The sequence below is a fragment of the Mchenga conophoros genome, linkage group LG11 (genome assembly GCF_057382185.1).
Source record: "Mchenga conophoros isolate Kocher_MC1m ecotype Shallow Benthic linkage group LG11, M_conophoros_male_GT1.1, whole genome shotgun sequence".
Lineage (NCBI taxonomy): Eukaryota > Metazoa > Chordata > Actinopteri > Cichliformes > Cichlidae > Mchenga > Mchenga conophoros.
Window position 1 is genome coordinate 28,546,399 of NC_140536.1, and position 18,577 is coordinate 28,564,975.

At 38.7% G+C, this 18,577-nt stretch overlaps 1 protein-coding gene and 1 pseudogene across 2 annotated transcripts; one reads left to right on the forward strand and one right to left on the reverse strand.

Moving 5' to 3' along the window:
• Positions 1-1,686: 1,686 nt before the first annotated feature.
• On the forward strand, positions 1,687-14,991 carry LOC146564431 (polyamine-transporter SLC45A4-like). 2 transcript variants are annotated; one of them, XM_085292229.1, is made up of 13 exons: positions 1,687-1,889; positions 3,955-4,261; positions 8,819-9,007; positions 9,106-9,285; positions 9,659-10,323; positions 10,442-10,555; positions 10,649-10,897; positions 10,998-11,117; positions 11,333-11,432; positions 11,511-11,591; positions 11,684-11,814; positions 12,176-12,244; positions 12,380-14,991. In XM_085292229.1, the coding sequence occupies exons 2-13, from the start codon at positions 4,006-4,008 to the stop codon at positions 12,689-12,691; spliced, it is 2,466 nt and encodes an 821-aa protein (XP_085148355.1). In that variant the 5' UTR covers positions 1,687-1,889; positions 3,955-4,005; the 3' UTR covers positions 12,692-14,991. The 2 variants fall into 2 exon arrangements, with proteins under 2 accessions (XP_085148355.1, XP_085148356.1); XM_085292230.1 differs by having other exon boundaries at positions 10,445-10,555.
• Positions 14,992-15,273: 282 nt separating this feature from the next.
• On the reverse strand, positions 15,274-15,807 carry LOC146564432 (zinc finger BED domain-containing protein 4-like; annotated as a pseudogene).
• Positions 15,808-18,577: the final 2,770 nt, after the last annotated feature.

Consider the following 18,577-nt stretch of genomic DNA (forward strand, 5'->3'; position numbering starts at 1 on the left):
ACGCCTCTGGGATATTATGTCCATCCAAGTTGTCCTGTCCTGTCGAGTAGCTCAGTGATGCCTTCGTCCAGATCTGGGAGGAGATCCTCCAAGGCACCATAAGTTTCCTCATCCTTGTTAGGCATGCATGCAAACAGGCCATACATAAAGCCATACAACATACTGAGTAACATTTGAAATTGTTGCAATGAAATTTCTGAAAAACGGACTAGGCTGCTATATCATTTTTTCAATTTGGTTTTCAGGGCGTCTTTAAATTCAGTTCTCTGTTGGTTGATCGTTTTCATTTCTGTCAAACAATGTGGGATCCTTTCTTTCCTAACACATTACCCAGTCCACATCAGTACAGGCAAACTTTTGAGCAGTGTCGTTACCATTTATAGAACTATTAGTTTAGCAAATGAAGCAATAAAACACTTAGAAAATACCTGACTGCCCATTAAACTGTATCAATGGAAAACTGTACATTAGGTGTGTCAAAAGTAAAAGTACTCATCCTGCACCAAAAAAATTCCCCATCAGTGATATATGGATCAGTATTGCTGCTCCTGATATTTAAGGTGGAGCTCATTTTAAACACTTGTTCTCTTGACTGTTCACTTTATAGGTTGACAAAGTGGATCATCTGCCTCCATCTCACCCTATATCTAACATCCTCTTCTGTCTGCATTTCCTCCTTCACTACATCCACGAAACTCTTCTGATGTCTTCCTCTTTTCCTCCTGCTGGCAGCTCCATTTTCAGCATTGTTTGTCCAGTATATCCATCATTTCTGCCCGCCATGTGTCCAAATCATCTCAGCCTTGCCTCTCTAACTTTGTCCCCAAACAGCTCAACTTGTGCTGTTCCTCTGATACATACTAATTTCTAATCCCATGCAATCTTTAACCAGCTCAGAAACTGAGATGTGAATTTAAAAAGTATATTAAATACGTTTTCTCTTCTTGTCTTTCTTTAATAGTGAGGGCATTTTCCTCCTCAATCCCCAAACAAGTAATATAATCAGAACATATTAGAGAATAATAACTACTAATGTACACCAGGGAGCAGCATTGCCTATTCTTTGAAAAAACCAATGGAGAACGAGCCCGAAGGAAACTTCAGCGCATTGGAAACCGCTTGGACGAATGATTCTGTGAATGTAAGCACAGGGTTGTTTGTTTGTTTATGTATTTATTTATTTTTTACAACAGAGTATAATATTATGCGATTTTTAAATAGCCTGAAGAACTGATGGCTTCTAATTAATCAATCTTCAGAGCCTGTTTTTGAAGCTCTAGATCGCAATAAATGTATATTGGAGCAGGGAGGAAATTAACCGAATTAATGGTCAAGTTAGTCAAAGTCAATGATTTAGGAACAACATATAGGAACATATATAGAGCTATAGGACCAAGTTCTAGGAAGAGTCGAAAGCGTGCTAGCTAATAAACAAAAGAGTAAATGAATTAATGAATTATGAATAAATAAATAAATATCCTCCATTATGACTTTGTGAATTGTCTTTTTTTTCCAGTTCTTGAGGTCCATTATTGTTGACATATTTTCATTTCTTTATGTTATCAATCCATGCAATTTTCCATGCAGTTGGTTCCACTTATATCATGCTAGCTAGTTGCCCTTTCACCGTCGTCCATAGGTGAGGCGTTCGCTGACGTCACGAAGGTTTTCTGATGGCCACGCCCCGCTGTGTTAATGTGGAAACCATTGAAATTGGTGAGTGTAGTAAACCCTATGGTCACCCAGTTAGCTTGCAAAGGTTTTGCAAACCTAAAGAAGTGAGAGGTTTTTTTTTCTTATTATTATTATTTTTTTTGTGCTAACACGTCATAGAAGTTTTCCACAACGCGGAACTGGCTGAGCTTTACCACAGCGCTGTAAAATCTCAGGTACGTTACACGTTCCTGTCTGTCATGAAAGTGGGTTTCTCCGCTATTAACTCGCTAACGTAAGCTGCTTAATATCAGCCAAGCCTAGCTTGCTAAGGTAACTTTTTGCGTCAGTCAAAGTCAGGTTAACGGTAATGCGCCTGAATTCTGGTGTTTTTCCTCTCAGTCCAGACGAGAATACACTTTTATCGCTGTGCGCCTTATTCGCATAAAACGGCAAATAATTTTTAATATATTAATTTATTATTTATAGACTGGCAGGTAGTTCAGGTGAGGCAAAACATGTCATAACTGGTCCAACGAGCCCCTCGGACCTTCACGTGTACACACAGTCCTGTGAGAATTCAGCTCACACACCTCGATGAAGTTTAAAAAAAAGTTACCTTTCTACATTAATTTGTTCGGATTACTAACTAAACACAAAAACACTTTGATCTGTCTCTTTGTGAAAATGACAGAAAACTGCACAAAGCTCTCATTAAACATCAACTTATACATGATCTAAGCTTTTTTTTCATATTGCTCAACTCAGAAGAGCCAGGCAGAAAATGAATAAGTAAAGAATAGAAGAATGGTCTTTGCCATGCTCTCTTGTAAGGTATGTGTCAATAGGATCTGCTTGCTTTCTGCTCCACTTACGCAACAGCAATAGTGGTGTAATAATGGTTTATTTTTTAATGTGGCTCTTGTCTATGAGTCTGATTTTGCTATTATGACTTCAAGGTTCTAGATAGTGGCGATGTCACTGGATTTAACAGAGCAATCTTGGGTTAATTCAGTCTAATTTTTTTGATCGTTTGGCCCTTTATTTGAGTCTATGATGCTTATACTTATTGTAAATTATTTGTTATGTCTTACGGCTTAATTTATACAAACCCATTATGGGGTGAACCTCTCAAACCCTAGACTAAGGGAATCAGGTGTCTCTGTTCGAACTCTTAGGCCTTTTGTTGGCAGTGTCTGGTTCCACTTATTCCCCTTGAAAAGAGAGTTGTAAGATAAGAAAATTAAATCCTAAGGGCACTGATCTCTTCCAGGATGATGATAGATATGAGAGTGCTAGGAGTCTATGACCTTCACTGTCACCAGATCTGAACCAAACTGGATACCTGTGCATTGGTATGGGTTGATCTGATTGACCACTCTCTCCATCAACATCATCTTATCATTAAGGGAGGTATTATCTCTTTGAGTAGTGGCTCTGGGAGTTATACAATTAATATAATGTATTGTATTCTAATTTTTGCTACATAACTTTTGTTTTGTCCACTTCCTGCTGTGACAAAACAAATTTCCCACGTGTGGGACTAATAAAGGTTATCTTATCTTATAAGGAGGGAATAAAGCAATTCTGGGGGAAGATGTTGCTACAGCACCCTTCTAGGACAGTGGTGTATTTTGTTTTGTTTTTTCATTCACACTAGAATTTACTTGCAGAAATAACAGTTCATTAAAAAATCTACTTAATAATAATAAGACTTCTGTATCAGCATTTGGAGACTGAACAGATTTTCTGGAAAATGCACTAACAGGTTTCCCTGTTTAAATCAAGGCAAAGCTACATCCTGTGTTGTCATAGCTTTAGCTTTTTGCACAGCTGGTATCTGTTTTTCTTGTTTGTTTTGTTTTGTTTTTGCAGGTTAATTTGTAACATTATTAGTAGGAGTTTACTGAGAAATCTCAAGATATTTTAACCCGGACTTGCCTGACAAGCACTAACTTTCTTAGTTGGACTTGCCCAAACTTCATGCACACAGCCACTTCTATTCAGGAGTTCACTGCAGGTCACCACCACAAACATCTGCTGGAGACCATAAAACACTTATCACCCCACCTCGCCTCTCTTACACTCTTCCCTACCCATCACCATTAAATACTTTTGGAGATGTGCTAAAACTGTGATTGTTCTCGCCTCTGTGTTTCTTTTGCTTTGACCTTAGTAGTGACTTGTTAGTCTTCTGAAATAGCTTTATCTTCTCATGAGCTATAAAAAATCAAGGTGAAAACTATGCCTATTACACTTTTTGACAGTGATAAGATGGTAAGATTGTGCTTGCATTTATAGGAAAAACTGTGGCACAAAGACATATATACTGATCTATAACAGCCACAACAAATGGTTCCCCTGAAGTCAAACCAGACTGAAATGGAGATGGCAGCTGAGGGTGGAGATGCTTCTCGTCTTCCAGAGATCAGAAGACCCAAAGAAGAAGAAGCATATGACAGTGAGAGTGAGACAGACATGGACGAGGAAGGCAGAGGAGTACGAATCCCTCTGCATCGCTGGGTAATGCACGGGACAGTGATGTTTGGACGTGAGTTTTGCTATGCCATGGAAACCGCTCTGGTAACACCAGTTCTGCTGCAAATAGGTAGGAGACACAACACAGTTTTTTCCTTATCCACTAGTTAGTTATCTTAGTGACACATTTGTGGCAGCATTCTCCTAATCACTGTCAAAAAACTTGAAGATTGGTTGCAGTGTAGCAGCGATTATGCTGTGTTTGGTTCACTATCTATATAACAATAGCTGGATTTGATTTGCAGTGAAGCTAACCACTGTTATCCAAACCAGATGCACATCAGTCTGTGGTTGTGGTAGTAGTCAGGTAACAGTGGTGACTTTGTGGAATTTGATTGTTGTCACAATTCATTGGTTTCAGGGCTGCTCTTCTGTATCATGTAGCCCGTGTCTCTACTCAAGCGGGGAGCTTTGTGGTTTGATGTCAAGTTAGCAACCATAACAGACCTGGAACAAAAGCATTTTTTACTGGTTAGGTATGAGAAGAATGTTTAACACAGCACATTTCACTTTTCTGCTCCATTAACAACATGATAAGACTGACTGATTCTAATTAACGTGTCTGATTGGGTAGTTATTTTTTCATATGCCAATAAAGTTTATTGCTAAACCTGTTGAATGTAAATGATCCAGAGGTGGGACCAAGTCATTGTTTTGCAAGTCTCAAGTAAGTCTCAAGTCTTTATCCTCAAGTCTCAAGTCAAGTCTCAAGTAATGTCAGGCAAGTCAGAGTCGAGTCTCAAGTCACTGGTGTAAAAGTCCGAGTCAAGTCACAAGTCTGAAACTTTGAATTTCAAGTCCTTTCGAGTCTTTAAAAAAAAAAAAACGAAAAAATAATGTTGCAGTTATATGCTAAATGTAAATATTAGACCATGTAATTTTAAAATCTGTGTTTTTCTCAACACATGACAAAATAGTGAACTTAGAAAATATACACAAATTGTGAAATTGCACCTCTTTAAAATGCAGCTCAATTAAACCTAGCTCCAAGAATAATTTTCACGGACAGTTCTGAGATAAGCTGCATGTTATTCTTGGATGCGGTTGTAGGACCGGCTTTAAAATCGCATGACAAAAATATCATACACATTAAAAAAAACTGTATCACCAACGTAGCCTGGACAACATTTGCTAGTTAGATGAAGTCAGCTATCTCATTGTAGCATATTTATATGCATATTTATAATCATACGGTTCTTGGAGTGAGTGCATACACTCATGAAGTTTAGTAACTTCAGGTCACTGCAACAAGCCCAGGTACAGTTTACCGACGGATGGGTACAGGGACCATGAAATGCACCGTGTAGAACGAAAGACCATCGTACGTATCATAAGTTTACCAGTCTCACAAATCGTCTTCATAAATACACATTCCTTAACCGTTTATTAATAGGACCTTTGAGCTCAACGGTAATTAATTAGCAGTGGAAATAATTTCTGGTAGCATCACAGAAATGTAGCAGTGACAACAATATTGTATGCTGTAATCGTACTGGGCAATTAGTGATACAAAAAACCTGTTTTATCCTGTGAATAAAAGTATATGTTTTTGTCAATGTACCATAATAACAGAAGCGAAACGCAATATTGTGTCAGGACAATTCACTATTTATGCACAATAAACACAATAAATAAAGGAGCATAGCGCGACAATTTCTGTTCAGCGCCAGACTTGCTTGTAACCTATATCACTAATTATGTTATGAAAATGACGTATTAACTACTAAAAAACACTGACCTTCGTGTAAATGCTTGGAGCAGACTAACCTGTGAGCTGGAGTGTTCTGGGACGTTATATTTGATCTTTGAATGGCTGCAATTCAGGCCATCCGTCGCCTCTTTGTTACTTCGGAAACATGGCTCGAACAATTTCTCTTCAACGACGTAATCCGATAACAACCGATCTCTTTACCCGTCGGCTTCCCGTGGCTGTCATGCGACCGGCTATTGCAGTTAATAATACAACAGCTTCTTGACATTTTTGTGTTTCTTTTTATCGCTGTATAACTGATTTTAATTGAAAGCCTGCGTGAGCTAGTACCGCTTGCCACGAGTTCCCAGAATCCTTTGTGGTTCTACCCGTGAATGACGTCACATTTTCAATCTCTATATAATATGCATGTTAAATTTTATATTTGGGGTAAAATATCAAGTCTTTTCAAGTAAACCGGTTCAAGTCCAATTCAAGTCCCAGGTCATTGGTGTAAAAGTCCAAGTCAAGCCACAAGTCTTAGAACATTTTTTCAAGTCAAGTCTAAAGTCATAAAATTAATGACTCGAGTCTGACTCGAGTCCAAGTCATGTGACTCGAGTCCACACCTCTGAAATGATCTACCAAGTGATATTGGTTATAGATGACAACGGATTATTGACATAGGATTTTTTTTTAATTTATTGAACTGAATCAGCCTCACTTATTTTTTGGAATGGATACGTTTTAAGCTAATTACATTAGAAAAGGAGAAATCTTTATGCTTTTTCTTTGCTTTTTAAAGCTTCAGGACTTGCAAACGATTGTGTTAAGACTGAAAGACACTGCTGAGCTGGTGAAACATCAGGATTTGTTTTGTCTTACCACTCATACTCTTGCTTACTTTGCCATAGCCAACACCTTTAAAACAAACATTCAGCAAGTGCAGTGCAGTTCATTTTATGCTGGGACAGGTTGTAATTTTGAACTTACCTTTGATTATTGCCAAATAAATGCATCCATAGCTTGTTGAAATCCCAGGGTTCTTGACTGAACATGTGTTTAGAAAACTGTTTGACATTGCCTTTAAGCACAGTAAATGTGTTTTATTAACTTGTTGCAGATACACAACTTTGTTCATGTTTCTTTGTTCACAGTGCACAAGGTATGTTTGTAACCTAAAACTCAAGTGAAGTATAGACACGATTTTTCTTGTCTCATGGGTTTATCATGCTTTTACTTACCGTATGTGTATTCTTTAGCTCAGACAAACATTTAGAGTTTTCTTCCCCATGTACTTGTATTGGACACACAGAGACACACTCATGTATAACTACTTCATTAGTGAAAAGTGTATAAAGCATCTCTGAGCTTTGCTGCATAAGTCTGTTGAAGAGGAAATAAGCAGTAATGGAAAAGACAGATGGAGAGAGAGATATTTTTCATGCTGTGAGAAAGTTATATTCGCTTTTGTTGACTTAAGGGAGAAGGAAGGCAGGAACAGAACATAATGTTCCCTTGAGAATTATCCAGCTCAGTCAGCCTGCTGACATAATTCATCAGATTTTAAACCTAAAAGTCCACTTCTTTTAGAGTTGATGTACACTAAAAATGGAAATGCCTCTCCGGTTTGGAAATGGGTAAAAACAACTGAAGAGTAGTGTTTTGAGATTTGCAGACATGCTGTAACATAGTTTTGTCTTCGACATGCACAACTACAGGTTTCACCACTTTCCTGTTTGTAGCATATTTTTGACTGTGTTGATGTAACTGGCCGCCATATTACCAAAAATGCTTCTGCTAAGTTAAAAACCACTGATAATGGAAAAGTGGTTCTTCAGCTGTGGAATGCAAGTCATGTGATATTATTAAAACATGGGAAAACTTGCCCTTTGTGTATTGAAATCATAATGAAAACGTTCTGTGCCTGTTCCTGCATCTAAATTTGGCTTAACTTTGACTTAACTTATTCAAAACAGAGCCTGGTAGATAAGTAACTTATTACAAAACAATCATCAGCTTTTTGTCAGCATTTTTATTTTATTTTAGTGAAAGCTAAAAACTGGTTTGCAAACGAGTCAAAATACAAATATCTAATGCAAAAGAGTCAAAATACAAATATCTAATGCAAAAGAGTCAAAATACAAATATCTAATGCCAAAGCCTGATAGATCTCAATATTTAAAAGAATAGACAATGGACAAATACTGCCTTGCATCAAAATAAAAATAACAGATAAAGGTATTAAATTCTGCAGAGTATGTTTTATTCCCACCACCGCCTAAATAAAATGACAAATATGAGACATTTACTTACATTTGGTTGTAATACATTAAGTATTAAGTTTTGTGGCCTGTCAGAAAACAAAAACACTTGCTCTTAGATCAGATCAGATCAGATTGCTGTTTTGCAATTTGTCTTTAAAGCTCTCTGTGGCTTTGCTCCAGGTTACATTTCAGATCTCCTTAGCCTGCACCTAACCACTCCAACTCTGCGTCCTCCAGTCAAATACTTATGTGGGTCCCATGCTCCCATTTAAAATCTAAAGGTGACAGGGCTTTCTCTGTTGCTGCTCCAAGACTCTGCAAGTCTTCCCTCTTTTATATAGTTCTCCTTCTCATTGGAAATCTTCAACTCAACTTGAAGACCTACCTATTTTCACAGGCTTTTAGATCACTTGGAAACACACAGTCTATTCCGTCTCATTTATTTTGTTTTTTTATGTTATTTGATGATGTATGCATGTGTGTGTGTTAGTGTGTGTGTGTGTGTATATATATATATATATATATATATATATATATATATATATATATACATATATATATATATATATATATACACACACTTCACTATGCTGTGGTTGTTTTTTAATTCTTATATTAGCTTTAGTGTAATTGAAAATACTTGAATGAATCAATTGTGTTTATTTTCCAGGTCTTCCTGAAAAGTATTACAGTTTAACCTGGTTTCTCAGTCCTATCCTGGGTCTCCTCTTCACACCTCTGATTGGCACAGCCAGTGACCGCTGTAGCCTGCGATGGGGCAGGAGAAGACCGTTCATTCTGGGTCTTTGTGTAGGTGTACTGCTGGGAGTGGCACTGTTTTTAAATGGTTCATTAATAGGTGAGTGCAAGGCTTCAAGGGAGATAATCTGCTAACAAATCATAAAAAATGCAGTTCAGCAAATCCGGTCTGTGTATATTTTGTGGTATTCTCTTCAGGCCTTTCCGTCGGCGACACTCCCAATAAGCATACTATCGGCATCGTTCTTACTGTGCTGGGCGTGGTGGTGCTGGACTTCTGCGCTGATGCCTCAGAGGGACCAATCAGAGCTTATCTGCTGGATGTTGCAGACACAGATGAGCAAGATATTGCGCTGAACATTCATGCATTCTCTGCTGGTAAGTCTATGTAGATTTTTGGAGGTTTCGTTCTCAACATTCACAAGACTGTGAACCAGGAATTCATTCAGCGGGGATCAGACTGTCAACATTCTTAGATATCTGGACACCAACACACAGTTCACCACGCATACTACAGCTACTTCGTCCTCTTTCCCAGAATGAAATTTAAGTTGAAGGCTCACCTCTTTGACACAGTGGAGGAAAGACATGGACCGTGTAATTTGAATGTTCACATGGATGCAGAAAGCGAATGTTCTGAACATTATCAAATCTGAATACATGCATAATGTTAGGATTACAGTTGCACAACCCTCCATACATATTTACAAATAATAATGCTACACTAATCCCCTTATACCTGTCTCTTTAGGGCTTGGTGGAGCAATAGGATACATGCTTGGAGGTCTAGACTGGACTGGCACAGCTCTGGGCCAAGCATTTCAATCACAGGAGCAGGTTCTCTTCATGTTTGCAGCCATCGTCTTTATTATCTCTGTCACACTGCACATGTTCAGTATCCCTGAGCAGCCCTTCAGTCCATCAAACCAGGTTAAAGACACAGAAAATGGGGATTCTACTGGCCAGGTATCTTTGAAGCCAGCTGGCCGCACACTGGATGTAATTACAGAAGAGGATGCTTCTGCTCGAGCTCGATCCAGAGACGACCCTGAATCAGATCCTAAGGAAGTGGAAATTGACTTTCTTGCTGTGGAGCGAGTAAGGAGTAAAAGTGATTCAGTCTTAGCCATGCCAGATGCTACAATTGAGTTAGATGCAGACCTTGACCCAGACACACAAAATTTCTTGCCAGAGACACACTTTCAACCTGAAATGCAAGAAGAGCTTGAAGATGTTTTCAAACTATCAGATTCCAGTGCTGAAGCCCCACCTTCTTTCGGACCACAACCCCCTCCTGATGGGATGGCCGACGTGACGCCTATAAGTTCAGTTTTATCTGAACTTAAAGATTCAGCAAATGGTCATCCGTCCTTCCAGCAGACCAACTGGGGCTCAGAGGATTCCCAGTTGAAACTGGTAAAATGGCTGCTGTGATCAAATATGGTTTTTGTTTGTTTTTTAGCTTATGATAACTTTGAGACAAACAGTGTTCCTTCAGTAATTTGTACCACACTGCCTCTCTCTTCTGTCCTAGCAGGCCAAACCTGCCAATGGTTCTGAGTTCCCCAGTGTTATGAAAACCCATGGCACCAAGCCGGGAAACCATACATCCAGTACACGGCCAGGCAGACCCACCTACTACAGACAAGTATGGTTTAATTTATTGTTTAATCTTTAATTGACAACATAGGTTATTTTGCAGATGTATAAAAACTGATTTTGGTGGGTTTTTTCTCTTCAGCCCTCATTTACCTTTTCATATTATGGTCGAGTTGGAGCACAACGGCATCGAATGCGACACACAGGACATTTCACCCCTCGGCCAATCACCACGTCCCAAAGTTTGAATGATTTAAGCATCATCCAGCGGCATACAGACAGACGACGGTTGCAGCTTTCAGCCAGCAGTGTGTCATCTGAGGGCTCAAGCAGTGAGGGAGGAACAGACAAGGGTGGGAGTGTACGGCTGCTGTGGTTGTCCATGTTGAAGGTGAATTTCTTCTTCATTCTCCTACTACAGCACTGGATTATGTCAACAGAGATGATTGATGTTCCAGTAATAAATACTGCCTGTATTACTTTCACTCTAGATGCCCAGTCAGCTCTGGAGATTATGTGTGTGTCACCTGCTCACATGGTTCTCCATTATAGCTGAAGCTGTGTTTTATACAGATTTCATGGGGCAGGTTATTTTCCAAGGAGACCCCAAGGTATACACACAAGCACACACATACAGATACCTTCCAAATCCCATCTGTATTGTTGTTGAAGCACTACCTGACATCATTTGGTATTTTGTATTCCTTGGAAACCACACAGTAGTGCAGTGGACTTAGCACATTTTACAATTTATGAGTATGAGGCACTAAAATGTCAGTGGAAGTCAAATCGTCAGTGTTTCTACTTTTTTTCTTTTTTCTTTAAGGCACCAGCCAATTCCACAGAGCTACAAAATTATCACAAAGGAGTACAGATGGGCTGCTGGGGACTGGTGGTTTATGCTGCTACTGCTGCTGTCTGCTCTGGTAAAACTCAAACAGCTTCATTTTTTTATAGAACTATTCAGCTAACTACTCAGTGAATGACAGTTTTTCTCCACCCAGCCATCCTTCAGAAGTATCTGGATCATTTTGATCTCAGCATTAGGGTCATCTACATTCTTGGGACTCTGGGATTCTCAGTAGGTGAGCTGACTTATTAGAATAGTTGAAATATGAGTATAAATGTTGTTAGCCTCTGTAAAGTTACTTACGGATTGGATTCCCTCTCATCTTAGGTACTGCAGTCATGGCAATCATCCCTAATGTTTATGTTGCGATGGTGATGATCAGTACCATGGGCATCATCTCCATGAGTATCTCCTACTGTCCCTATGCATTACTTGGCCAGTACCATGAAATAAAAGAGGTATGATCACACTTATGTTCCTGGTGCATACTAAAACCATTATGGTCAAGTCTGAGGTTGTTTGACCAAATGTGCTGTAATTCAGTTCAATTCAGTTTTATTTATATAGTGTCAAATCACAAAAATTAAAAACAATCCTTATATTTAAAATTATGTTAATATCCCCAATTACTTTTGAAAATGATTGATGTGTCTATAAATGGCTCCAGTTTTTATAGTTTCTAAACAGTTAATGCAATAATTCAATTAAACCACTTTAATTAATTACTATTTGTTTTGAGCCTCTTCCCCATTTATTCAATTAGAAACATCGGTCGTTTCAGTATAGTTACAGTCTTTCCTGTCATGCTTCTTTTCTCAGTACATTAACCACAGCCCAGAAAACACTCGAAGAGGTTTTGGGATTGATTGCGCTATTTTAACCTGCCAGGTAAGTACTGTACCAAATTAAGCTGACCCTGATGCATAAATTCAGGTTACACTGAGCAAAATGAGAAACGTTCAAAAGTGAAACGGCATGTTTAAGTTTTTGTAAATAGTCTGGTTACAGTATTTCCTCTTTCAGGTTTACATCAGCCAGATTTTGGTTGCATCAGCACTTGGATCTGTGGTAGAGGCAGTTGGCAGTGTGCGTGTCATTCCCATTGTGGCCTCTGGAGGTTCTTTCCTTGGCTTTCTTGCAGCTTGTTTCCTTCTCATTTATCCTGATTTGGAGCCCAGCAGCTCAGAGCAGGACGAGGATTCGGTGGGTTTTCCTGGAGTAGAAGACCAGAATGCAGAAAATACCAGTGAGCAGACACAGGCTCTGCTGAAACTCACAAACACAGATACAGAAACGGAGAGTTTGAATAAGATGGAAAACCACTCTTCTACCTGAGCATGACCATACAAAGACTTGCTTAGGATTATGTTCATCAAGCAGAAATCACAGGATGTGAGGTTTTTACCAAATGCATCTACCTGATTTACAGATTTTACATTCTGGACCTTTCTGAAGGAAAGATCAGAAAAAGAAAAAAAAGACATGGCAGAAAGTTAGGTCCATATTAAGATATCAAGGTGGAGCTGAGCTGGAACAATTATTTGCTTTGTGTACTAACAGAAATAAGTATTTCAGTTTTGATATGTTTCATTTGTCGTACTACCTCAGCTCTAATGCAAATAAATTTCCAGCTGCTTAGATTTAAAGAAGCCATTAGAATACCAAAAGACAAATGACAGCTATCTGTTGTGACTGTTGAAAGTAAATTAGATGGTACTACTGAAACAAACTTTATTGAAAAATGGATTTAAGAAGCACACAGGGCACTTTCTGTCTCTCTTCTGAATGCTGATGCTGCAGAGTAAAGTAATGTCTGACACTTTACATCATAGAAGCTGTTCTATAACTGCTTAATAGACAATCACGATGCTGTAAAAATTATGTGTATTCCTGCATTACCTGCAGGCTAAATACAGATGCAGAAAACATTTTCCAATTTCTTGCTGAAGTGCCTTGAGATATTAATGTTGCTGGCTTTAATGCAATGGGATTCTGTCATTTAGACATAGGTCACTTTAGCTCACTCAGTATTTTGTCATGTGTGCATAAAGTTTGTTGCATTTGTGAAAACTGTTGTTGTCAGTATTGTCTCTGGCAGATAATTGGAATTCTCTTTGGGCATCTGAGAGGTTCCATAATGCATAATGTGTGTCTGTTGTTGACCACACAGAGACTTTCAGAGTTGTGGAGACTTTTTTGTGTTTACTTGAACGAAAGCATTTTTTTTAGTCGCACCATTGAGATTTTATCCTCAGTTTTTCAATTCTGCAAACGAAATCTAGGCTGTTTTGAACTTGAGTAAGTTCATGAAAATCAGGTTCTGTGGCAGAGTTAAAAATGTGAAGGAAAGCAGACAAGTGATCATTGCTGAAAGAGGTTGTTTATCTTTATTTGTTAAATGTCAGGACTGAGAATGTTTGTAAAAAACATCTCTTTATGTGTGGAAGGCTATCCTCTTTGAAGAATAAAAGAATAAAAATCCCGCAGTCACACTGACTTCAAGTGAAAGTGTAACAAAGTGAGTCAGCGCTCTTACCCTGATGAAGTTAGCTATTTTAGCCGAAACATCAACAGCATAGTTAATTTTTAGCAGTGACTTACACAACACCTTCTGGTGTATTTAATAGTGCAAAAAATGCCAATTTCAGTTCTAGGTTCATTTCTCTCACTTTATACTGTATCTGATTCAAAAGTCAGATGTTTTTTCCTTTCAGATTTGGACAGCCATCGCTTTTAACACCTGCCAGTTTGTCCCAATTTAGCCCCCAGCTTATCAATTCATGCAGTTACCTCCGTGAACAAGTAACTCCCTGTCACAGTCCCTTTCATAGAGTGCATTTCTGCCAGCTCCTTTGTAATCTCACACTCTTTTGTTATCCCACGTACAAAGATGAGAAACTGGGCTGTGTTGCGGACCTAACAGCGCTCATCCCGAACTGAAGTGAAAAGTTAAAATTGTCTGGCTAAAGCCTCACATTTTTCACAGTGTCCTTGATCTGTCTTGTTACTATTTGCATATTTTCAAATACTTCTTTTATCTCAGGGCTAATTAGCCAGGCAGAGTCCACCAAATACTCTTTGATAAACTCCTCATCTGAGAACATCCTACTAGTGATGGGTAGACGAGGCCTCGTGAAGCGTTTCAGCACATTCCCCAAACTGTATCGATACTATGTCGACACAGTGTTGTTGTTTTGCTCCATACTGACACCTGCTGGACCTTAAATATCATTGCAGGCAACTTACTTGAGACTCACAACAGACACTGATTCAATGACCTACTCATACTTGTATACTCTGTAAGGTATTGTACTTTCCATGGAATCATTTTATATCTTTTACATTTCAAATATTGTAGGCATCTTTAAAATATATTGTGAATGATATTAAGTGAAAATTAAAATGAAAGTATTGTGAATGTAATATTACCCATTTAAATGTAATTGACTCAGCGTTTATTATAAATTTCTATTCAGAAAAATACGTTTATCCAATGTTTTTCCATTCAGTCTATTGCGTTTTTTTGACACCATTTCCCCAGCTTTGGAAAACACACGCTCACGGGGCACAGATGAAACTGGGGTACACAAAAACTGTAAAGCCAGGTGGAAAAGGTTCGGATAAGACGTCTTCCTATTCCCCCAGTACGTTAAAGGATCCTCTGATCTTGGAATGTTTCTCTCTGCCAAGTAGCTGGACCTCAGTGATGGAGTCCGCTGTTGCATTGTTGGTTTGTCTGCCAACTTCTTCATCGAGCTGCAGGTTTTCTGAAATAATAAAAAATGCATGGCCATTTTCGTTTTTGTCATCTACCCCAAATTAGTACACATTAGCATCAAAATAAATGTAAGAATAAGCTGATAATACTGAACTTGTCTGGAACAGGTGACTGCTCTGATGAAGGTCCAGGCTGTGGCTCAGATGCTGTGCGGGACTGCAGCACACTCCATTTTCAGGCGACTGACTGCCTCACTACACTTGGAGGAACTACGAAATCCGAGTGTTTTAAATCTGGGGTCTAAAAGGGTTGATAGGGTCAACACACTTAATGACTCCAGGTTAGAAGCAGTGTCTGTGACATGACGCCTAAGTTGGTCATGGAGATGGGTGGCTGTTTGTGTGCGTAGATGTAAAGAGTTCCGGTCAAGTGCACAATAAAGCATTTTCATCATCGGGATGATCTTTGATCCTGAAACTCTCCTCAGACAACTCCACTGTGGCCTGATGGAAAGGGGCCAGCACAAGAAGTGCTTCCCTTATGATGTTACACTCATCAGCCGTAAGTGGAGTTAAATCTGTTGAAGAGAAGCAACAGATACCCAGACTGGTTCTTTCTCATCATGTAGCCGTGACAGCATCTGATATGTGCTGTTCCAATGTGTTGGTACCTCGTTGATAAGTTTCAAGATGGGCCGTCCCATCTGCTGCTGCACTTTGGCAAGCTTTTCTTTGGCTGTAGTGCTGGATCTGAAGAATGATACGATTTGTCTAGATTTGTCTCTTATGGATGAAAGTTCAGGGATTTGATCACATGATTTCTTGACTAATAAATTTATTTTGTGTGCAATGCAAACTGAATGTCGACTTTGGAGAGTTCTTGTTGCTGCAATCATGTTTGGTGCTGTCGGTCAGTGGACATCTTACCTTATTTGTGATGGCCCAGTCATCCATCATGCCTGTTTTGAATTGGGCCAAATTGTCTGCAGTGTGACTTTGTGGAAAGTGTTTCACACCCAACACAGATGTACACAACTGCATATTCTCATTAATGTAGTGACAGGTAAGAGCCAAGTAAGCCTCCATGTTCAAAGAGGTCCACATGTCAGCTGTTATACTCACTGCCACAGCTTGCTTTACTTCCATTTTCACTCGTTCGAGTTTCTCCGCATGTTTTTTGGCTATCAATTCCTTGATGGTCTGAAGATGAAACAAAATTAAATCAGTATGCAGTACTTAACATCAGCTACCTGATGAGACGTTGTCTATACAAACCTTTCTGGTTGGCAAAACGTATGATGGATCACCTGAACCAGCCCCCTGAACCCCTCACTCTCCACAATACTAAGGGGTTGGCAGGCCTTTATAATAAAATTCAGGACTGCCTGGCCCAGAACAGTCTTCCTAGATGCTTGATTTCAAAATAATAAAACATATTAATTAATAAAAAAAATTATGATAAAGCTGCTCAATGTCTATATAAGCCTACCTGTGTTTGTCTCTTCCTTTTCATGTTTGGCTCTGTAATGCCTAAACATTGAGGAGGTGCTTTTGTTTGTGTAAGAAAGCTCCACAGAACAGATGCGACATTTAACCTGCATAAAATGAAAAACATAATTTACACTGCAGGTCACACTGTTGTTTTTCCTATTCTGATAGATTACACTGAAACAAAGACAGACAAACAGTTAAAATATCGAAATGATCCCACACAGCAGAAACGTTTCTTTTTCTTTCCTTTCGGGCTCCATTTTGTTATATAGAGATATGTATTTTTTTTTTTTTTTATCTTTGCGAGAGTAATTTTTTTTCTTTTTTTGGGGGGGGGGGGGGGGGGACCTCATTCCGTTGACAGATGCGGACAGGATGCTGAAAAAAGGAAACTTACTATTTATCGAAAATCATAAATTTTCCGTGAAAAGTCAGACACGTAGATATCTCCTGAGCGGTTAATCCACTCAGATAGGGCTCTTTGTAATGGGTGTAACCTTTTACATTGAATTCATGTAATAAAAAATCACCACAGTAAGTCCCAAGATTGTATTTGTGTTTAATATGAGCGTTTTGTAAATATAATACATTAGAATAAACACGTGTTTCCCTAATTGTTAACAGAGGTGGGACCAAGTCATTGTTTTGCAAGTCTCAAGTAAGTCTCAAGTCTTTATCCTCAAGTCTCAAGTCAAGTCTCAAGTAATGTCAGGCAAGTCAGAGTCGAGTCTCAAGTCACTGGTGTAAAAGTCCGAGTCAAGTCACAAGTCTGAAATTTTGAATTTCAAGTCCTTTCGAGTCGTTAAAAAAAACGAAAAAAAGCATGTTGCAGTTATGCTAAATGTAAATATTAGACCATGTAATTTTAAAATCTGTGTTTTTCTCAACACATGACAAAATAGTGAACTTAGAAAATATACACAAATTGTGAAATTGCACCTCTTTAAAATGCAGCTCAATTAAACCTAGCTCCAAGAATAATTTTCACCGACAGTTCTGAGATAAGCTGCATGTTATTCTTGGATGCGGTTGTAGGACCGGCTTTAAAATCGCATGACAAAAATATCATACATAAATAAATGATATTTTTAAAAAAAATATCATTTAAAAAAAAAACTGCATCACCAACGTAGCCTGGAAAACATTTGCTAGTTAGATGAAGTCAGCTATCTCATCGTAGCATATTTATATGCATATTTATAATCATACGGTTCTTGGAGTGAGTGCATACACTCATGAAGTTTAGTAACTTCAGGTCACTGCAACAAGCCCAGGTACAGTTTACCGACGGATGGGTACAGGACCTTGAAATGCACCGTGTAGAACGAAAGACCATCGTACGTATCATAAGTTTACCAGTCTCACAAATTGTCGTCATAAATACACATTCGTTAACCGTTTATTAATAGGACCTTTGAGCTCAACGGTAATTAATTAGTAGTGGAAATAATTTCTGGTACGCATCACAGAAATGTAGCAGTGACAATAATACTGTATGCTGTAATCGTACTGGGCAATTAGTGATACAAAAAACCTGTTTTATCCTGTGAATAAAAGTATGTGTTTTTGTCAGTGTACCATAATAACAGAAGCGAAACACAATATTGTGTCAGGACAATTCACTATTTATGCACAATAAATAAAGGAGCATAGCGCGACAATTTCTGTTCAGCGCCAGACTTGCTTGTAACCTATATCACCAATTATGTTATGAAAATGACGCATTAACTACAACAGAAGACTGACCTTTGTGGAAATGCTTGGAGCAGACTAACATGTGAGCTGGAGTGTTCTGGGACGTTATATTTGATCTTTGAATGGCTGCAATCCAGGACACCCGTCGCCTCTTTGTTACTTCGGAAACATGGCTCGAACAATTTCTCCTCAATGACGTAATCCGATAACAACCGATCTCTTTACCCGTCGGCTTCCCGTGGCTGTCATGCGACCGGCTATTTGCAGTTAATAATACAACAGCTTCTTGACATTTTTGTGTTTCTTTTTATCGCTGTA